Genomic DNA, 18,352 nt, shown 5'->3' on the forward strand with positions numbered 1-18,352 from the left:
GCAACAATGACTTTGAAAATGGCTTAGCAAACATGATAGCTCTCACGTCATATATGAATATTGTACACTGAAATACAAGGCACACATAGCTATGTGAAACTGCGAGAATGCATGCAAGTATAAATGAGTGTGTGTTGGGTTACGCACCCGTAAATTGCACATCGGGTCAGCCCAGTACTATGCTAATTAGGCACAGTGATGCCAATGTCACTGTATCAGATAAGCTACTTGTGACCCTCCCTCCAACTTCCCTCGCTAGAATAGCCACTTGCTCAGCTGCTGTCTGCTTCTGGAAAAAAAAAAAAACAGCTAGTGACTCATAGCCTTGCAGCTCACTACCACACAGAATTTCAAATAAAGGAGAGGAGCAGCCAATGTGCAGCTCGTCTCTAAGCAGAGCCAGTAGCAGTGGATGGCTGGCTGCAGTAGAAACGGAAAGCTGCTGCGCTGAAGAGGAGGAGGTGTCTTAGCACAGCCTGCCGCCCTACCTGAGCAGGGAAATGGACACATGTTGAGCGATCTTCAGCAGGAGGAAGGAGGGCAAGAAAAAGGCAGTTGCAGCAGTGTGCGTTTTGTGGATCCCTGGCTGGAGGCAAGCCGCTCTCCTTCTCAGCAGCTGCAAGGTACTGTATATCACCTCTTTTCCTCCCCACCCCCATTCCTGCCTCCCTCCCATTCTGATCCAGCATCTCCATTACCCTGATATTACCAGGTGCAAGGCAGAGATTTCCCCCACAGAGCAGAGCCCAGGTTTCCATGACAGGATCCATTTAGAAATCCTTTTCGTCTTGTCTGTTTTGTTGTATCAAGAGTTCTTAGCCTCCAGTCATCAGAGTGTCAAATTGTTTTGGGCAAGAACAGGTATTCCAAGCATCTGCCAGACTAGTAGATGGCAGGATTTAAGTCTGTCATGTGATTGTTTAGCGAATGCAAGAGAGAAAAGGGGGTATGAGGCACACATGTATGTAACTCCCACCTCTTGGCAGAGCAAGTATATGTACACTCCCACCTCTTGGCAGCATACGATCCGTTATATTTGGCATGCCAAAGGAAGTGCAAGTAACATCCTGCTCATTAAGTCTGCAGTGCTCTCACGAGAACCAGTGCAAGCCTCAGACAAGCAATCCCCATCTCGTTATTGCTCATAAGGATTTTATCTGAGGTAAGACTCAGCTCTGGAAACCGTTTTTCATGGCAGGATTCAGTGACAGAAAATGTAGTAACAAAGAATAAATTGTCTTTGAAGAGGTACATTTGTATCTTCAACTCTGCTTATTCAGATTTAGTGACCAATGCTTCCATTTCAGAGGGTGTGGTTGTGAGGTGGGTGTGAGCTCTGGTACTATTCACAGAAAGCGATTCCTATTACTGTAGTAAACTACACATAAAAATTATCTCTCTCTTGTGCTTCTGTGAAAGATGTATGTCTTCATCCATTTCCCACTGGGATCAGTTCTCAACTTCAGATATACATAATGTGAAATTTTGAGCAATTTTTTTCTTGTCATGTTGCACATTCAGTCCCTCTCCTTTTTTCCTTTTGGCACCAACAACCTATAATTTGCAAGTGACGTCTGTCTCTAATCAAATCTATCCTCTTCCTTCTATTGCTTTTCCTTGCTCATTGCAATTGGTTTGAAAAGCCAAAATTATGAACAGTACTCCTATTATGTAGAGCAGTGGATAAATACAAAATAAAAATATGTCCAAAGTGGTCTGATAGACAAACAAGAGTCTGGATAATCAATAAAAAAATATCAATTCATATGAGAGAATGATAAACTGCACACAAGACTAATAATGTCTTAAGAATCAGTAATTATTCTATAAGTCTTTAAGTTACATTAATGGTCCATCAGTAACAGCAATACTGTACATAACGAATACTGTACATAATGATAATTAGCACATTTATTAATTGTCAAATCAATTACTATATGTAATAGAAGTATGCACATCAGAAACTCATCAATTTAAGACTGTACCTTAAATTCCTGGCATCTCCTGGTTGGGCTAGAGAAACCCATGCCTGCAACTTTGCAGGACTGTATTGGTCAATGTTGATAGTATTAAGTTAGTTGACACCCCCCCTTTCCCAATAGGGTAGCTCCTATATTTCTAAGCATCATTTCCTCAATTTCTGTTTATCAGGACACAGGAACTCTGCCAGGAAAAAAGAGATAGTCCTATTTTAAAAAGAAGATCCTAATCATCATCTAAAATCATTATCTTGTTAACAAAAACATACAGTATCTATGGCTACTCACAGAACCCTTTTACCTCCTGATCTCATAGCTGTCCCTTTCCTGCTTCTTATGCTCTAGGGCTAGGCCAGTATCTCAGAACCTATGAATCTAGGATGGAGTCTCCAGAGATCTATGTACTGTTGTTAGTGATACTTTTCTTAGGCTCCTTTTCCCTATCCTCTGAATATCTGCAGTTCCATATATCCATCATGAAGGAATTTCCAATGATTAAATTTCTGCCATTGAGAACAGTTACTATATGAACCTTAGATTGTGAACATGATATATAATATACTGGTCACAGATCTTTGCCTCCCAATTCTATTGACACCCATCTCCACAAACTCCATAATGTGCTCCACCAATCTCTTGAGTATTCTTGCCTTTTCTTTTTTTGAGCTTGAACAGACTCTTCAAATGTCTCTTGTGTGTTTTGCAAAAAATATCTTAGGGTAGCATGTGGATGCCAATGAAGAACTCTGGGAATGCTTTGGGGCCTGTGTACTCAAGTAGGATAAATCTATGTTATTAGTCATTTAATACATATAGTTTAGGATGTCTCCAAAAGTATGAGATAAAAGCTTCCAAAAATAAAAAGAGAACACATTTTTCTTTCCTTCCATTTCCTTTCTCTGCTATGCAGTTGTAAAAGCCTTAGGTTTTAGCATTGCTTACTGCACTTTAGGGAGCAGTGAATGTGGATATTGAAATGGAAGAGAAATATGATAGTGTTATTGCGTAGTATCTTCAGAATTTTAAAGAAAGGAAGATTTGCCTGAGTTTCGAGAGACCTAGTGTCATTCAGAATCAACAGAAGCAAACTTCAAAGAACTAAATTTGCATAATAGCAAAACTTCATATTTTAAAATATTAGAACTTTTGCAGTGCCTGCACAACACAGTACATGATTTCCTAATCTTATGAAGAATGTTGGTGTTAAACTGATGGAGATCTCTAATTTGACCTGTCAGAATACAACATTTGAGTCTCAAGATTTGCTGTCTCAGCACATGAGAGAAAACATACCAGCAGCAAAGAAAATGAGATTATAAACAGGTGTTGGGAATGTGTTTATTTTTGACTAGATGAGTGGTGCTATGTAAAAAAAAACACCAAACACTGGATATATTGAATAATATTATTATTCAATATAATATAAGTGGATAGAAGACCAATGCTTAATTTATGCTTTCAGGACTGCGTTCACAAACTAGAATTGGCTGGACAAATTCAATCTTGCTGGAAAAAACAGCTGTTAGCTTCCCACTTTTGGGAGGTTTGGCAGGCTTGAAGGCGCTGCTTTTTTGTAGCAGCACCAGTTCTCTAGAATGACTTTCCACTAAAGCTTAGATTAATCTAAAACTAATCTTGGAATAATCTGACATTAGCTACCTTGCAGAAACAGCTGAAAACAGAGCTCTTCCATCCAGAGGACATTTGGGACATCACACCTGTTTTTTGGAGGGAAGGGAGTTTGATTCTTTTATATTTTTAAACTTTCTTTTTTAAAATGGAACATGGACATTGTAGTTGTTTGTATATTCCTGTAAAGCACTGAAAGTCCTGTTGGAATATGGTGGTAGAAATATAATAAATAAATAAATACAAGTTTTCAGTTTGGTTCTAAATTGCCCTCCCTTGGATGACTTATTAATATATTCTTCTAAAATGCCAGAACAAATAAGTCTTCATATAGCACTTGAATGATTTTAATATTTGTATGAATTGGATCTCTTGGAGGAGAATATTTCAGAACTGGGGTGTTACCATTAGTAGGTATTATTATTAGATAGTGCAAGGTCAATAAATGACATCTTCGGAGCAATCTCTTTAAAGTTTATGAAGCTTCTTTTAGTGCTAGTTAGGTGGAAATATTCATCACAGCAGGCTATACTTATTATAAGCCTTATTTGGAAGTTTTATAAATGAATAGAATAGAAAATAGAATGCATTTTAAAAAATTAAAGTTAGCTATTGTAATTTCATATAGAAAGCTGCATAGAAAGCTGAATGTTGGTATCTCTGTGATCATCAGGAACTGAGCTTCACAATAATTTTTACCTTTTAGAGCATTATAATAAAATAGTATTGGTCTTCTATACAATATTTATTACTGCCCAAGGGCAGTTTTTCTTGGCCAGGAAAGCTATTATTGTCTTAATTTAAGCATTTCATAAGATTCTTCATGCAATCCAGAACTTGCATGTGCATATTTTTAAACAATTGCAAAGTCGCTTTTAAATGAGCTGATTGCATGGCTTTTTTAGGAACTCTAAATTATTTCTGATTCACATCAGCAATTTAAAAATCCAAAACATGTATATAATTAAATTTATTTAAGATTGTAATTTGTTCACTTGGAAAATCTTTACAATCAGTTTAATGTCCCCATTTGTAACAAACAATTCCACTGCTATGGTCCAGTTGCTATTTCTTCTAAAGAAAATGATAGATTCTGATTTTTATTAATTGGCCTTATCTAGTCAACTTTCGGAGATATAAAATAAAATTGATCAGCAACTGCTTTTGAAACAGATCATTAAAAAAATTAAATCTAGCCCAGTAGGGAGGTGGGATACTTTCACAAGTCCTTTTTAAATCAAAGATAAAGAAAGCAGTTCTGTGTACTGTCCAACTATTTTGAAGAACGATCGGAAAATCCCAAGACAGCTATTCAGAAACTAGTTGCTGCTCTGTGAGACCCAGTGGCTACATAAGGATTACACAAATAGAGAGATTACTCAACTGTGCCTCTGATTAGCTATAAATGGCTGCCATTTAACTCTTGTATTATTTGTTCTGTTTGTTGTTTATTCTTTGCAAACATCTGTTGTGGGATCTCACTTTGTTTCACTCCCCAGTCTATTCCATTAACTCTTAGGATTGTCCAGTGGACATTCACTCCCATTCCCCTCACTACTTCATGAAACTGGTGACTATGGTGGCACATGGCTTTCTGAATTATTAAATTATTGTTGTGCTGTACATTCCTTGTACATCCTAATACTTAACCCATATGCAATCTGAACCAAGTAAGTTGCTGAACTTTGGAGCAATATCCAAGTTTCTTTTCTGAGTGCTTATAATTAATTTAGAACTCAGTGTCATGCATAAGGGTGTCGCATGTTTTTGAATAGTGGCTCTTATTTTCCATTAGCTCTTAATCCTCACAGCTGTAGCTACAGTTTCCTGCCATTTCTCTGATTCCCCCTTGCCAAGGCTTTATGTCCTTTCTCCACAGGTTATGCCACGCCTCAGACTTATTGGATGCCTGTTAATGAAAGAGAAGGGTTGATACTTGCCCAAACATTGTATGACGGCCCATAGATTGTAAACCAAGATGGCAGCTGGGGATACTGCTCCTTTGGGAGGCATCTTCACTAATGTACAGCAGGTAATTTTTTTAAAAAAAATGCTGTAATGATTGTTTTTCAAGCAGTGCAAAAATGGAAAAATATGAAAACTGGAAATCAGGAAAAATTGTTGAAATACAAGCATTTTAGCTGGAAATCATTCATATTCTTCCCAGTCCAAGTACTATGTTAGACTAATAGTTCATTGCTCCTATAATTAAAAAAAAATACCACTCAATGTTTTTTCTGTCTTATGGAGCTTTAAAAATTTGGAAGTCTTGGGAAAATATTGTGGCACTTTAAAGCCAAACCAGATTTCTTGAGCAATTAGCTTAGTACCAGAGTTTTTTGAGTCTTTAAAGTGCCACAAGACTTTAAATTGATTTTTCTTGCAACAGATTAACAATTTACTCTTTGGAAGGTAGTACCAACATTTTGCCTTTTTCATATTCAGAAGAGAGATATTGACAATAAACGGGAAAAGGCTTTATCATCTTCGTATCCTGCAATTATCTGCATTCCCCAAAAGTCTTCCGTAGAGAGTGGAGGATTCTCTTAAACAGTGTGCTGAGGAAGTTTTGGGGAGAGAAATGTGCGGTATAATATTTACGGTGCAATTAAGGTAGTGGAAATCTACGTTCACAATAAAAAAAAAGTTCACTAGATAACTTTGGGCCACTTGCTGTCTCTCAGCCCAATTGACATGGCAGGGTTACGGAAAGGATAAAACTGGGGATAGAGTGATATGTGTACTGCTTTGAATATGTTAAGGAATTATGGAATATAAATCTAATAAATAGTAGTCTACTAGAGTGGACCTCAGTCTGGTTTTTGGTTATTTTTCTCATTCTACATTGTTTAGGAGATACACTTGACCCTCAGAGATTTTCAGACACTATAGATAGCTGCAGGAAAGAGGAGGACACTTCTTTTTTCTAAATTTACATTGGTGTCCTTTCTTTGTGGCATTTCAAAGACTAGAAAGATTAACTTTCTGTGAACAGATAATTTCATATAATTAACTGCATTGTATAAAATTCTACACTGTTTGTCTCATTACTATTATTTTATAATAAAATAGTGGTATTACATACAAAACAGTTGGGAAAAAGTGGTTATCACGCTATATAATGTTGATGTGTTACTAATAGGGCAACTATTAATCTACAGTTTAATTCAAATCAGTAACAGCTAACTTCTTGGAAGGGTAGGTCAATCTGCAACTATGTTACCCTCTTGCTATGCTTACAAAATTGCCCCCAAGTGAACAGATAATGGAATGTATTTTGTGATATATAGTTAAAAAATGGATCTTACATATTTTGACGTAGAACTTTTGAATTTGAAAAACATATTCTGTAAGAAATAGCTGACCGTTGTTTCACTTTTAGTTCCCAAATGAAATCCTCTAAACGAAACATTAAGATATAATTTATGACATTTGGAATCTCTAGCTCTATGGGCTTTTTGTAATTTTCCATAAAAAAGAAATTTGATGCTGTATCAGCCCTGCACCGTACACCAAAAGCAAATTGACTATTTACTGATAGGCTGCTTCAAAAGCCATCAGATATACTATTACAGAGCAGTGTTGAATGTCTAAAATAATGGGTCGAGGGGTTGAAATCTGTATGTCCTTACCTACAATCATGTTATTTCTAAGATAGGGTATAACTACTCAGTTTGCTCTAAAATATCCTTTACATCCATCATAATTTATACATAATAGGAATTAGTTTTGTCACTAAAAATGTATTCCAGGCTGAACCTGGAATTTAATTTCAATTAACAGAGAATTCCTGGAATTGTAAGCACAAACAAATCTATAACAGCATCTAATAAGCTTTCACAAACAACACTCCAGTTCCTTAGATGTCACCAAAAATTATGCCGTAATAAAAGTGTTACTCTTTGAAATGGCACAGAACTCTGTGTTTACTTTTATGGCAAGAAATGAACCCGGCTTCATCCATGGAAATTATCTCTAATTAAAACTTGCTGCAATTGCCTTTCTTTTGTGGCAATGATGCAGAAGCTCACCTGTCCAGGCAACAGAAAATCAGAGTCCTATGAAGGTCTTTCTCTAAAGCTAAATGTTTCTAGCTAAGACCTGTTTTGCTTTCTCTGATTCAGCAAAGATCTGCCATTGCTGGGCCTACTGTGTTTCCATAGTAACCAAGGAGTCCACAACAGCTTGGCACCAGCATTTCAGGCTAAATTGACAGGATTTTTTTTTTTTAACCAGTGGCTGGAGCTAAAGATCTGAAAGAGCCCAAACTGAGAGAGCTCCCAGGATTAAACTTTCATGATTGTTACTTCCTGTCCTCTTCTCCGTTTATACCCTTGGGGCCGGGGGTGTGAGGAAATTATAGAAACGACCCCCCCCCCAAAAAGGAGGGAGAATTTGGGCTAGAGCAGAAGATAAGTTTAAATATCTGGGCCCCATGGTAAAGACTTGGAAAGAAATTGGACAAGATGGAGAAAAAAACTTCAGGCCTTAGAAAGGCTCTGTAGGCAGCCACCGGGATGTCCCCGGTTGATGTAATGTGGAATACAGTGAACTAGATTGTATATATTCCTCTTCCAGTTGTATATTCCAGGGTCAATCCACATGTTCTTGACCTGTGCTATCCCTACCTGCTTCCCTGACAGAGGTGGAAGATGCCAGCGTCTCCCTCTTTCTGGAATGGGAGGGGGATGGGAAGGAACTTGACAGTTTAAATACCAGATTTACTTCTACTCATCCTGAAGAGAGTGGAGAATGAATGTGGTGTAGGAAGGTCTGGAACTGATAAACCCAGGTGCTACCTACTCACTTTTACAGTTTGGGGATATTTGGACAGACGTCTGAGCAACCAGCTGTGCTAGAGTCCTAATCTGGGGATGAAGGAAAACCAGGTTAGAACAGTCAAACGAAGGGTTCAAGTTTGAAATTGGGATTGGGATCAACAATCCTTCACCGTCCTCTCAGTTCTACCATTTTGAGGCTGTACAGTGGGGAAATTTGATTGAGGGTGCTATCTGGGAAAAGCAGGCAAAGAGAGGCGATTTGTGCTTTCGATGCCTCCCCGGAATAAAGGATTGTACAGTATTGAGACATTTCTTTGTTTTGCTGATGGTATTATTGACTGATGTGCAGGATGGCGGGGATGATGAGGCAGCCTTTCCTGGCACGGAGGATGATGATGAGTTGGACAAGACCTTGGGTGTTGAACGGTTTGGAGACCTGATCGGCAAGTCTGCATTACGAGACCAGGAAAAGCAAGGCCGCAGCTACTCTGAGACCGACTTTGAATGTAGGTAAATCTTGTAAACTGGTCCTACCTTACAATCTGACCATAGCCTCCAGATAGGAACAGTACTTAGTAATATGAAGGCCTGTGCCCAAATGCATCTTATATGCTATAAAGCAGATTAATGATTAGGTTACCCCACTGCAGGTTCTTCTAAACAATGTATAATGGAATGTAGCATACAGTGTACCCATCCTGATTAAAACTAAAACATTTAACATTTAAACAAATATTAAACTTTAAACTTTACGTTAAACGTAAAACAGAAGAAGTGGGTGTTAAGAATCTGAGATCGTGGAACTTTGATGATGAAGTAGATGTGTATGCGTTTTAGCCCTAAAAGTTATATGGTAAATCCTAAATATTGGCAATGAAATCTGATCTCAAGAAAAGAAGGGTTTGAGAATGCAAGTTTTATTTGGCATTTAAAATTATTATATTTTATTAGACAATAATGGTACAAAATATTTTTGTGGATTTGCTCTGCATTTTAGACCTTCCTATCTTACAATCAGCATTTTTTCTGTCTTACTGAGAGACAGACAAGCATATCTATAATTATATTTATAGGAGACATGACCTTGGAACAACTAGACTGGTCATAAAAGCTGAAAAATACTGTGAGCTTGGGGTTTTTTTTAACCTTATGTTTAGCTTTATCCTGATCCTGAGGTTGATTTTAAATTAGTTTAAGATAATCAATTCTGTAAAAAATAATCAATATGGAACACATTTGATTCTAGAAATGTTCGTGCTAGAAAAAGGGAAGATCTGTTTTCATTTTCATCCTGTTTATCTTATTGCTACAGACATAGGCATATGCGTAGGCTGCTAATGTGCACAGAATTCCAGATCTATTGAAGGTTAGCATTTAGCTGTGTTACCTCACCAACCTGAATTTCACAGTTTGATTAGAACAAAACTTGCAACTATTTAAACTATTTACCACAATATTTTTTTTTCTCTTCTAAATCTTGCAACAAGGATATATTGGAATGAAACTAGTGATTTCTACTTTTGCTTCTATAAGCTGCATCAGAATTTCTTCTTACTACAGTGTTCCCATGGATCATTAAAATAAGGAAATAGTCCCTTTCATTTAATTTTACAGTATTAAGGCAAGCAATGACATAATGTTTAAAAAATTGTCAAGAAAAAAAAAGACCAGCAAAGAGGAAGTGAAAGCATCCATATGTGCAATATCTGAAAATAAAGAAAAAGATCAATAGTGAGGGAATGATCCCTAAAAGGAAAATGTAGGAATTGGGAAACCTTCCCTACATGGATAGGAAGGCAAGAAGGAGAGGAAGGACCACTCAGGATATGCAATGGCTATCATTCAGACTGAGTGCTAACGTGGTTTCATTGCCAAGCCACTTCAATCCAAAATGGTCAACCATAGCAACAGCAGGTTAAGCTGCCATGCAGGAACACATTAACTTGCCATCTGGAATTGACCATAGTTCCAAGCACAAATGAGTGCTAATAGGGAAAAATAGTTTTAAAAACATATATTCATGGGAGATGGGCATGTATTTGTCCTATCAAAATCCTCTTTACTTAATTAATCAAATCATTCTTTGTGGTGTGGCCAATTTGCTTTAATTTGGTGTTCTCCATATTGCTTATCCTGCAAAGGATTATGTTGACCGGGTTGACTGGAAAGTCTGGAAGCATCAGATAGGAAAGCAATACATAGTTCTGTACATTGTCATATTGTCACATTGTTGCACTTACTGTGCTTTTATCCTCCTTCCAATTAAATGATTTTGAATGTCAGCATCATTACACAGTAATTTTACTTATAATGCTGATTATTGCATGTCAAAATTCTATATTTCCAAATGAAAATGTTACCTGTGACTTTTATTTATTAAAAAAAATATAGTCCTTATCCATGCTAGCATGTGACTTGCATTGTCAGGTTCTAGAGCTGATGTGATACATTCATTGCTATAAAGCTGCACATAGTGTCCTTGAAATCTGATGAGAAGGCATTAATGATTTCTAAATGATCCTTTCTGATCCTTTCGCTAAATAAATTAGAAGAAATAGTAGTTATTGAACAGTGACAGACTTCTTTTGCATTCATTTTTGACTGACATTTTTAATCTCTTCAAGATAATTATGATATACCATATTAGGAATGGCAATAATTTTAAGACTTGAATCCCTAAGGATACTTCTTTTAAAAAAAAAACAAAATTATATTCTGCCTTTTCCCCCAGGAGCTCCACAAGGTGTGCATAATACTATTTCTTCCAAGGAGTCTCCAGAAATCATTTCAGTAGTCTGCCACTAATCAAGATGAATCTTCTGACACAGCTAAATCAGCTCAAATGGGAAATTTTTAGCTTTCTGCCAGGAGCTTTTTTTAAGTCAAACTCCAGAAATAATAGAAGAGTAGAAATACAACACTTAACCTTGGGAAGATCCTATGAACTCAAGTTATAGATATTCAGTTCTGTAGTCTTACACTCAAGGAAAGTTTTAATAAGAGTTTTCATTTAGAACCATATAACCAAGTCTCAATTTAAAAAAAAAGAAATATGTTTTGGAAAGGACAAAACAGAAAAGGAAAGCACCAACCACCCATGCAGAATTTCAAATAACTGAATATTTTAACTAAAGCTTATCATCTTTCACCTGTTTGAGCAGAATCTACTTGGATATTGTTTATTCTGCCCTTATGATTTCCTTCTGTATTAGAGAACTATTTTTAGAGTTTATTCTTTTTGTTTCTTCTTTTTATTTTTGAGGTAGTAATGTTTTGATTTTTATCTCATCTTTTTGCACAGAAATAATTTCATTATTTTTTTCTATCATCATGTCATCCTTTCTTTTATCCTTCTCAAATTCCTTGACAATTCAACAACCTTATATTTTAAAATAAATACCTACAAGGTACTTACAACCTCAGTAAGCAGAAAAGAGTGAAGAACAGCAAATGGTAGTCAAGACTTCTTAGTTATCATAAAATTTATCTTTATTTTTCTTTTGGAACTTAGAAATTGGGAGCACATATTTTCCATTGACTCTGGCAAAAATTAGTGGAGAACTGGTGAAAAATTGGCATATACAGCTTAGCTCCTGAAGGCTGATTTAAATTAACTCTTTATATTTTACAATCTTTATAAAGCTATGGAATTTATGTACCTTTTTAAAACAAAATTCTCACCACCAACTGTTTTAGACATGAAAAAAAATTGCCATAGTAATGCAATGATCATCACTCAACTACTTAGCCCTCAGCTGCTTTTATAAGGCAGGATGTGGAAGAGTCAAGTCCACATATGGTGTGTGTAATCTTTCCAAGAATACAGCCTTGTTTTTGAATATACAAATTGAAACTACTATATATTGTTTAATTATAAATGGGGAAGAAGGGACCCATCCACTAAATGTGTATCAACAAAACATCATTTCCAATAAAAAGAAAAATAGAACAAGTTTGTCTAAACAAAGTGGATAAACTTGCTACCGGTATTACACAAAGCCATTTTTGCTTCTTTTAATATTCATTCATCACTATCTACTACCTTTTCATTTGCATATCTTATCATTTCATTCTGAATTTCCATCTTTAATAAGCATTTTATCAAACATATACTTTCTCAGGGTGGCACAGTGGGTCAGTGGTAAGACACTGAGCTTGTCATCTGGAAGCACCATGGCCTGGATGATTAAGAATCTCCATAGACATCAGCTACAAATGACCACATAAATTCATATCCACAATTAAGCCACAAGCATTCCTTGTTAATTTATCCATGAATACATTAAAATCAAGGGACTTACACATCCTTTCCATTCTCCTTACTCACTTATTGTGCATTCTCTAAGCACTCCATTTTGAGAAAGCCATTCCCATAACGATAAGGACATTAGCAGTTGTTTCCAGAACTTGTCTCTAGGTGCAGCCTCCCCTCTTTCTCAAAAACTTTGCAAGAAAGAAGCTGGCTACCCTGAATTTCCTATATAGAGGTTTCTGTTGAGAGCTAACTTCTCTCAATTGCCTATTTAGAGGTTTAATGGAACTCACTGGAATTCTTGTGTTTTTACTTTATCATTTTTCCTAATAGACTTTGCTGATCTAATCTCAGCAGTCTATGTGAGTTGGGTTAACATTTTCCAGTCCAGTATACACTTCCTGTAAATCAACAACATATTTAAACATTTTTCCTTATATTAATATATTTCCCAGAGTCTTACTGAAATGCAAATATCTGGTTTTCATTCTCTGTCCCTAACATAAAGTCACATATTATTTCTCAAATTTTGTTCATTAACACTTTTTTATACCCTTTAGTCAGAATTCCATGTAAATACTTTCCAACGCTCGCATAACAAATGAATCTCTACTTTAAGCTTTCCCTCATGCTATCTTTCTGTGTATAGAGGAACAATAATAATAATAATAATAATAATAATAATAATAATAATAATAATAATAATAATAATAATAATAATTTTATTTCTATACCGCCCTTCTCCCGAAGGACTCAGGGCGGTGTACAGCCTGTTTAAAAACACAAACAAAACAACAATATAAAATTTAAAATAATTAAATAAAGTGGCTCAGATTTAAAACCCCAATAAATTTAAATATCCCAATTTAAAAGCTATTGTGTTGTTAGTCCGGCCTGGTGGAATAATAGGGTCTTCAGTGAGCAGCGAAACGCCCGGAGGTCGGAGATCTTACGAATTTCCGGGGGCAGTTCGTTCCACAGGGATGGGGCTCCCACAGAGAAGGCCCTCCCCCTGGGCGCCGCCAGTCGACATAACTTGGTTGACGGCACCCTGAGGAGACCCTCCCTGTGGGAACGGACTGGTCGGTGGGAGGCTATTGGTGGCAGGAGACGGTCTCGGAGGTACCCGGGTCCTATGCCATGGAGTGCTTTAAAGGTGGTAACTAACACCTTGAATCGCACCCGGAAGACCACTGGGAGCCAGTGCAGCTCGCGCAGGAGGGGTGTCACATGGGCACAACGAGTTGTGCCCATAACCACCCGCGCGGCAGCATTCTGGACCAGTTGGAGCCTCCGAGTGCTCTTCAAGGGGAGCCCCATGTAGAGAGCATTACAATAGTCCAACCGGGAAGTAACAAGGGCATGAGTGACCGTGCGTAGGGCGTCCCGATCCAGAAAGGGCTGCAACTGGTGAATCAGGCGAACCTGATAAAAGGCCCCCCTGGCCACGGCCGTCATATGCTCTTCTAAAGACAGCCGTGCATCCAGAAGGACACCTAGATTGCGAGCCCTCTCTGTGGGGGGCAGAGATTCACCCCCAATAGTCAGCGATGGCACCTGCTGACTATATCGGGGCGCCGGAAGCCATAGCCACTCGGTCTTGGAGGGGTTGAGTCTGAGCAAGTTCCTCCCCATCCAGACCCGCACGGCCTCCAGGCAGCGAGACATCACATCAAGGGCATCGTTGGGGTGGTCTGGGGTGGAGATGTACAGCTGAGTATCATCAGCGTACAGATGGCACTTCACCCCAAAACCACGGATGATCTCACCCAGCGGCTTCACATAAATATTGAACAGGAGGGGCGAGAGGACTGACCCTTGCGGCACCCCCCATGTGAGACGCCTCGAGGTCGACCTCTGTCCCCCTGACAACACAAACTGCGAGCGGTCGGAGAGGAAGGAGGAGAACCACCACAAAACGGTGCCCCCTATTCCTAACCCCCTCAACCACTGCAGCATGATACCATGGTCGATGGTGTCAAAAGCCGCTGAGAGATCTAATAGGACTAGGACAGAGGAGCAACCCCTGTCCCGAGCCCTCCAGAGATCATCCACCAACGCGACCAATGCCGTTTCTGTGCTGTACCCCCGCCTGAAGCCCGACTGGTACGGGTCTAGATAGATAGCTTCATCCAGGTGTCGGGAAAGTTGTCGTGCCACCACGCTCTCAACAACCTTCGCCACAAAACGAAGGTTGGAGACTGGACGATAGTTAGCTAATTCAGCCGGGTCCAGGGAAGGCTTCTTGAGGAGGGGCCTCACCACCGCCTCTTTCAAGGCGGCAGGAAAGGCACCCTCACTCAGAGAAGCATCTATAATCCCCTGGAGCCAGCCTCGTGTAACCTCCCGGGAGGCCAGTACCAACCAGGAGGGGCACGGGTCCAATAAACACGTGGCGGCACTAATCTTACCCAGAACTCTGTCCACATCCTCGGGAGTCACAGGATCAAACTCCTCCCAGATAACATTCTCAAGACCTGCCCCGGTCTCCTCCCGTGGACTCATCCAATCGGAGTTCAAGCCATCCCGAATCCGAGCGACTTTATCATGCAGGAATTGCACAAAATCCTCAGCACGACCCTGCAAGGGATCTTCCCGTACTCCCCCCCGAAGAAGGGAGTGGGTCACCCTAAACAGGGCAGCTGGGCGGTTCTCTGCAGATGCAATAAGAGCGGAAAAATGGTTAGATTTTGCCGCTTTTATCGCCACTAGGTAGGTCTTGATATAAGACCTCACCTGTGTCCGGTCAGAATCGGATTGACTAGTCCTCCAAATGCTCTCTAGGCGTCTTTTCCGACGCTTCATCTCTCTCAGCTCCTCAGAGAACCAAGGAGCTAATTGAGATCGGCATCGGGTCAGAGGCCGCAAAGGCACGACGCGGTCCAAAGCTCCAGCGGCCGCCCTTTCCCAGGTGGCCACCAGTTCTTCAGTCGAGTCGTGTGTTAGAGTCTCAGGAAACGGCCCAAGCTCCGTCAGGAACCTTTCGGGATCCATCAGGCGCCTGGGACGGAACCATCTGGTTGGTTCCGTCTCCCTGCGGCGGGGGAAAGCGGTAGGAAAGTCTAAGTGAAGGAGCAAATGATCTGTCCATGACAAGGGTTTGATGTCTAGGTCCCCTCTACCAAGATCATTCAACCACTGACCAGAGATAAAAATCAGGTCCAGAGTGTGTCCCCCTATGTGAGTGGGGCCTTGAACTAACTGGGTCAGGTCCAAGGCCGTCATGGAAGCCATGAACTCCCGAGCCACCTCTGACGCCCCACCTGTGGATGGGAGGTTGAAATCCCCCATGACAATAAGTCTGGGGGTATCGACCGCCACCCCGGCAATGACGTCGAGTAGCTCGGGCAGGGTCGCTGCCACGTGGCAGGGAGCCAGGTACGTAGTCAGCAGACCCATCTGCACCCCACGGCCCCACTTCACACAAAGGGACTCACATCCGGCTATCTGAGGAACAGTGGTCTCCCTCGGATAAAGACTCTCCCTAATGATCACCGCCACTCCCCCACCCCTCCCCTGGGCCCTTGGCTGATGAAATGCACGGAAACCTGGCGGGCACATCTCTACGAGGGGAACCCCCCCTTCTTGGCCCAACCAGGTCTCCGTAATACCTGCCAGGTCAGCACCCCCCTCCGAAATAAGATCACAGATGAGGGAGGCCTTATTAACCACTGACCTGGCATTACATAACATCAGCCGCAGACCCTGGGTATGAGGCTCTATACAACCCAGGACACGAGTCACGCATTGGGGGCCGGAGTGCGCAATCGCTCGGAGACAGCGTGTGCGCACCCCCGACACTTGATATGACCCCCTGCGCCCGTCATACCTGCCCCTCCCACTCATGATTTCAATTACACAGCCCTTTCTATCGTCCCCCTGCCCCCCGGTTAAATTTCCTTTCGCGACCCCTCTGCTGCAGCTAATTAACCCATCATCCCGTGCAGACGCTATCTGGACCCCCCCAGGTCCACTTTTTTTACAACCCCCACCCGTCCTCCCGGGTCCCCTTAAAATTTTCCTTAAAAATTTAGCTAAAAAACCCCTCAGCCCCCTCTTTGCTGCATGCCATCTCTCGGGGTCCCAAAGCCCATCATCAAGATAGGCCCTCGATAACGTGGAGGGCCAGGCCTGCGAGAGGGGGGAGTCTCGCAGCGCAAGAAGGTCGGTTTTTTGGAGCATCAACCGAACCAAAGATGGGAAAAGAAAAGCCAGTCCAGGAATCTGTCATAGTCCAAGGGATAACTGAGCATAAAGGTCATAAAATATCCATTTATAGGGCTGGACTCCACTGTCCTCTCACGACAGGGAGAAGGTCCAAAGTTCTTTTTTTCCAACAGAGGCTAATGGCCAACCATCCTCTCACGATGGCCGTCATTCTTCCATCCAAAGACACAAATGCAATCTTCATACACATTAGTCACTCAGCAATTCTATAAGCAAAGCACATCCATATTTAATACTTCTCCAGTTATACCATCTACACATTTATCATGTTTCAAAATTGCCACAGCATTCTTAGTGTGAAACATTGAAAGACTGTAACATTTATGGCATCTGTTTCAGTTCCAATCCTTGACATATTATTAGCATTACAATGCAGTTCTCTAGAATACTTGTTCTAGCACTTCTATTTCCTCCCAAATCATTAGATCATTTTTATTTTTAATTCTGTTCATTATACTGTAGCTCTCTACATACACTTCCAAAATATTTTTATAATTTTCAGCAAAAAAATTACTGTGCACTTTCTCTTATTATTTTAATTTTAATTGTTCGATGCTGTTATTGAGTGCATTCCTTGCAAATACAGTGGTGCCTTGGTACCTTGAGTCTAGGAGGCATGATGAATACTAAAAATGATGAGTACCAAACAGATTTTTCCCGTAAGGAATAATACAATGAGTCACAATACAGCCGATACTGACAAATTCTAACTTGTGCATTGAATACCAAACAAATTATGAGAACCAGGACAAATTTTTCACATCAAAAAGCATTGAGTCCCAAATTCGATGAGTTTCAAAGCAACTGAGTACCAAGGTACCACTGTACAATAAAACCTCCTTTTCTACATATTTATTGATTGGCAATGTTTCTATTATCTACAAATGTCCATTAAATATGCAATTACATCATTCTGGCACTTGATATGATTTGCATAATGTCTTTATGTGTATGATAATAAATCATCACAGATATTTAATCCATTTGCCTCCAAAGTTGTTATATCAAGGTCTGCTAAATCAAAACTTCACTCTACATTAGTTAGTAGCTTTTGCAGCCATCATATTATTTGCATATATTCTCTCCTACAGCTTTTTTCACTTCATCATTATACCAATTGTCTTTTTGCATAGCATAATACTTCAGTGGCCTGACATAGCATTTTTACCCTGTTTTTGCTCCAAGCCGCTTTCCTATCCTTTTACCTTATATCCATTAATTCTGTTGGGATATTAAACTGTCATTCAGTATTTTCCTACATTAGAATCAGACTTTTTCTACTGGCAGTTATTTTATTTTTTTTAATCATAGTTTCTTTCACTTTTCTTTTTTCCATTTCCCTTCCCCCGCCCCCCACATATTTCACTCTTAACACTATCAAAAACGGTCAGCTCCATATTCACATTTACCATCTTTGTATCCCTATTTTATATATAAAAATGTTTATATTATTTATGTTTAACAGTGCATTTGAAATGTAGAAG

The 18,352-nt window shown here is 39.6% G+C and overlaps 1 protein-coding gene across 2 annotated transcripts in view; it reads left to right on the top strand.

The window, feature by feature from the left end:
• The first annotated feature begins 329 nt into the window (after nucleotides 1–329).
• Nucleotides 330–18,352, top strand: part of SLC4A3 (solute carrier family 4 member 3) — a 49,641-nt gene continuing 31,618 nt past the window's right edge. Inside the window, exons 1-3 of one of the 2 annotated variants that reach the window (XM_070956837.1) lie at nucleotides 330–623; nucleotides 5,488–5,640; nucleotides 8,739–8,895. In XM_070956837.1, coding sequence (XP_070812938.1) covers nucleotides 5,587–5,640; nucleotides 8,739–8,895 — 211 coding nt within the window. In that variant the 5' untranslated portion in view covers nucleotides 330–623; nucleotides 5,488–5,586. Of the gene's footprint in view, nucleotides 624–1,073; nucleotides 1,163–5,487; nucleotides 5,641–8,738; nucleotides 8,896–18,352 lie in introns of those variants that run through there. The other variant, XM_070956845.1, reaches the window with a different exon arrangement.

Source organism: Pituophis catenifer, unplaced genomic scaffold (assembly GCF_029215685.1).
Source record: "Pituophis catenifer annectens isolate HBS135680 unplaced genomic scaffold, rPitCat1.0.hap2 SCAF_1, whole genome shotgun sequence".
Taxonomy (NCBI): Eukaryota; Metazoa; Chordata; class Lepidosauria; order Squamata; family Colubridae; genus Pituophis; species Pituophis catenifer.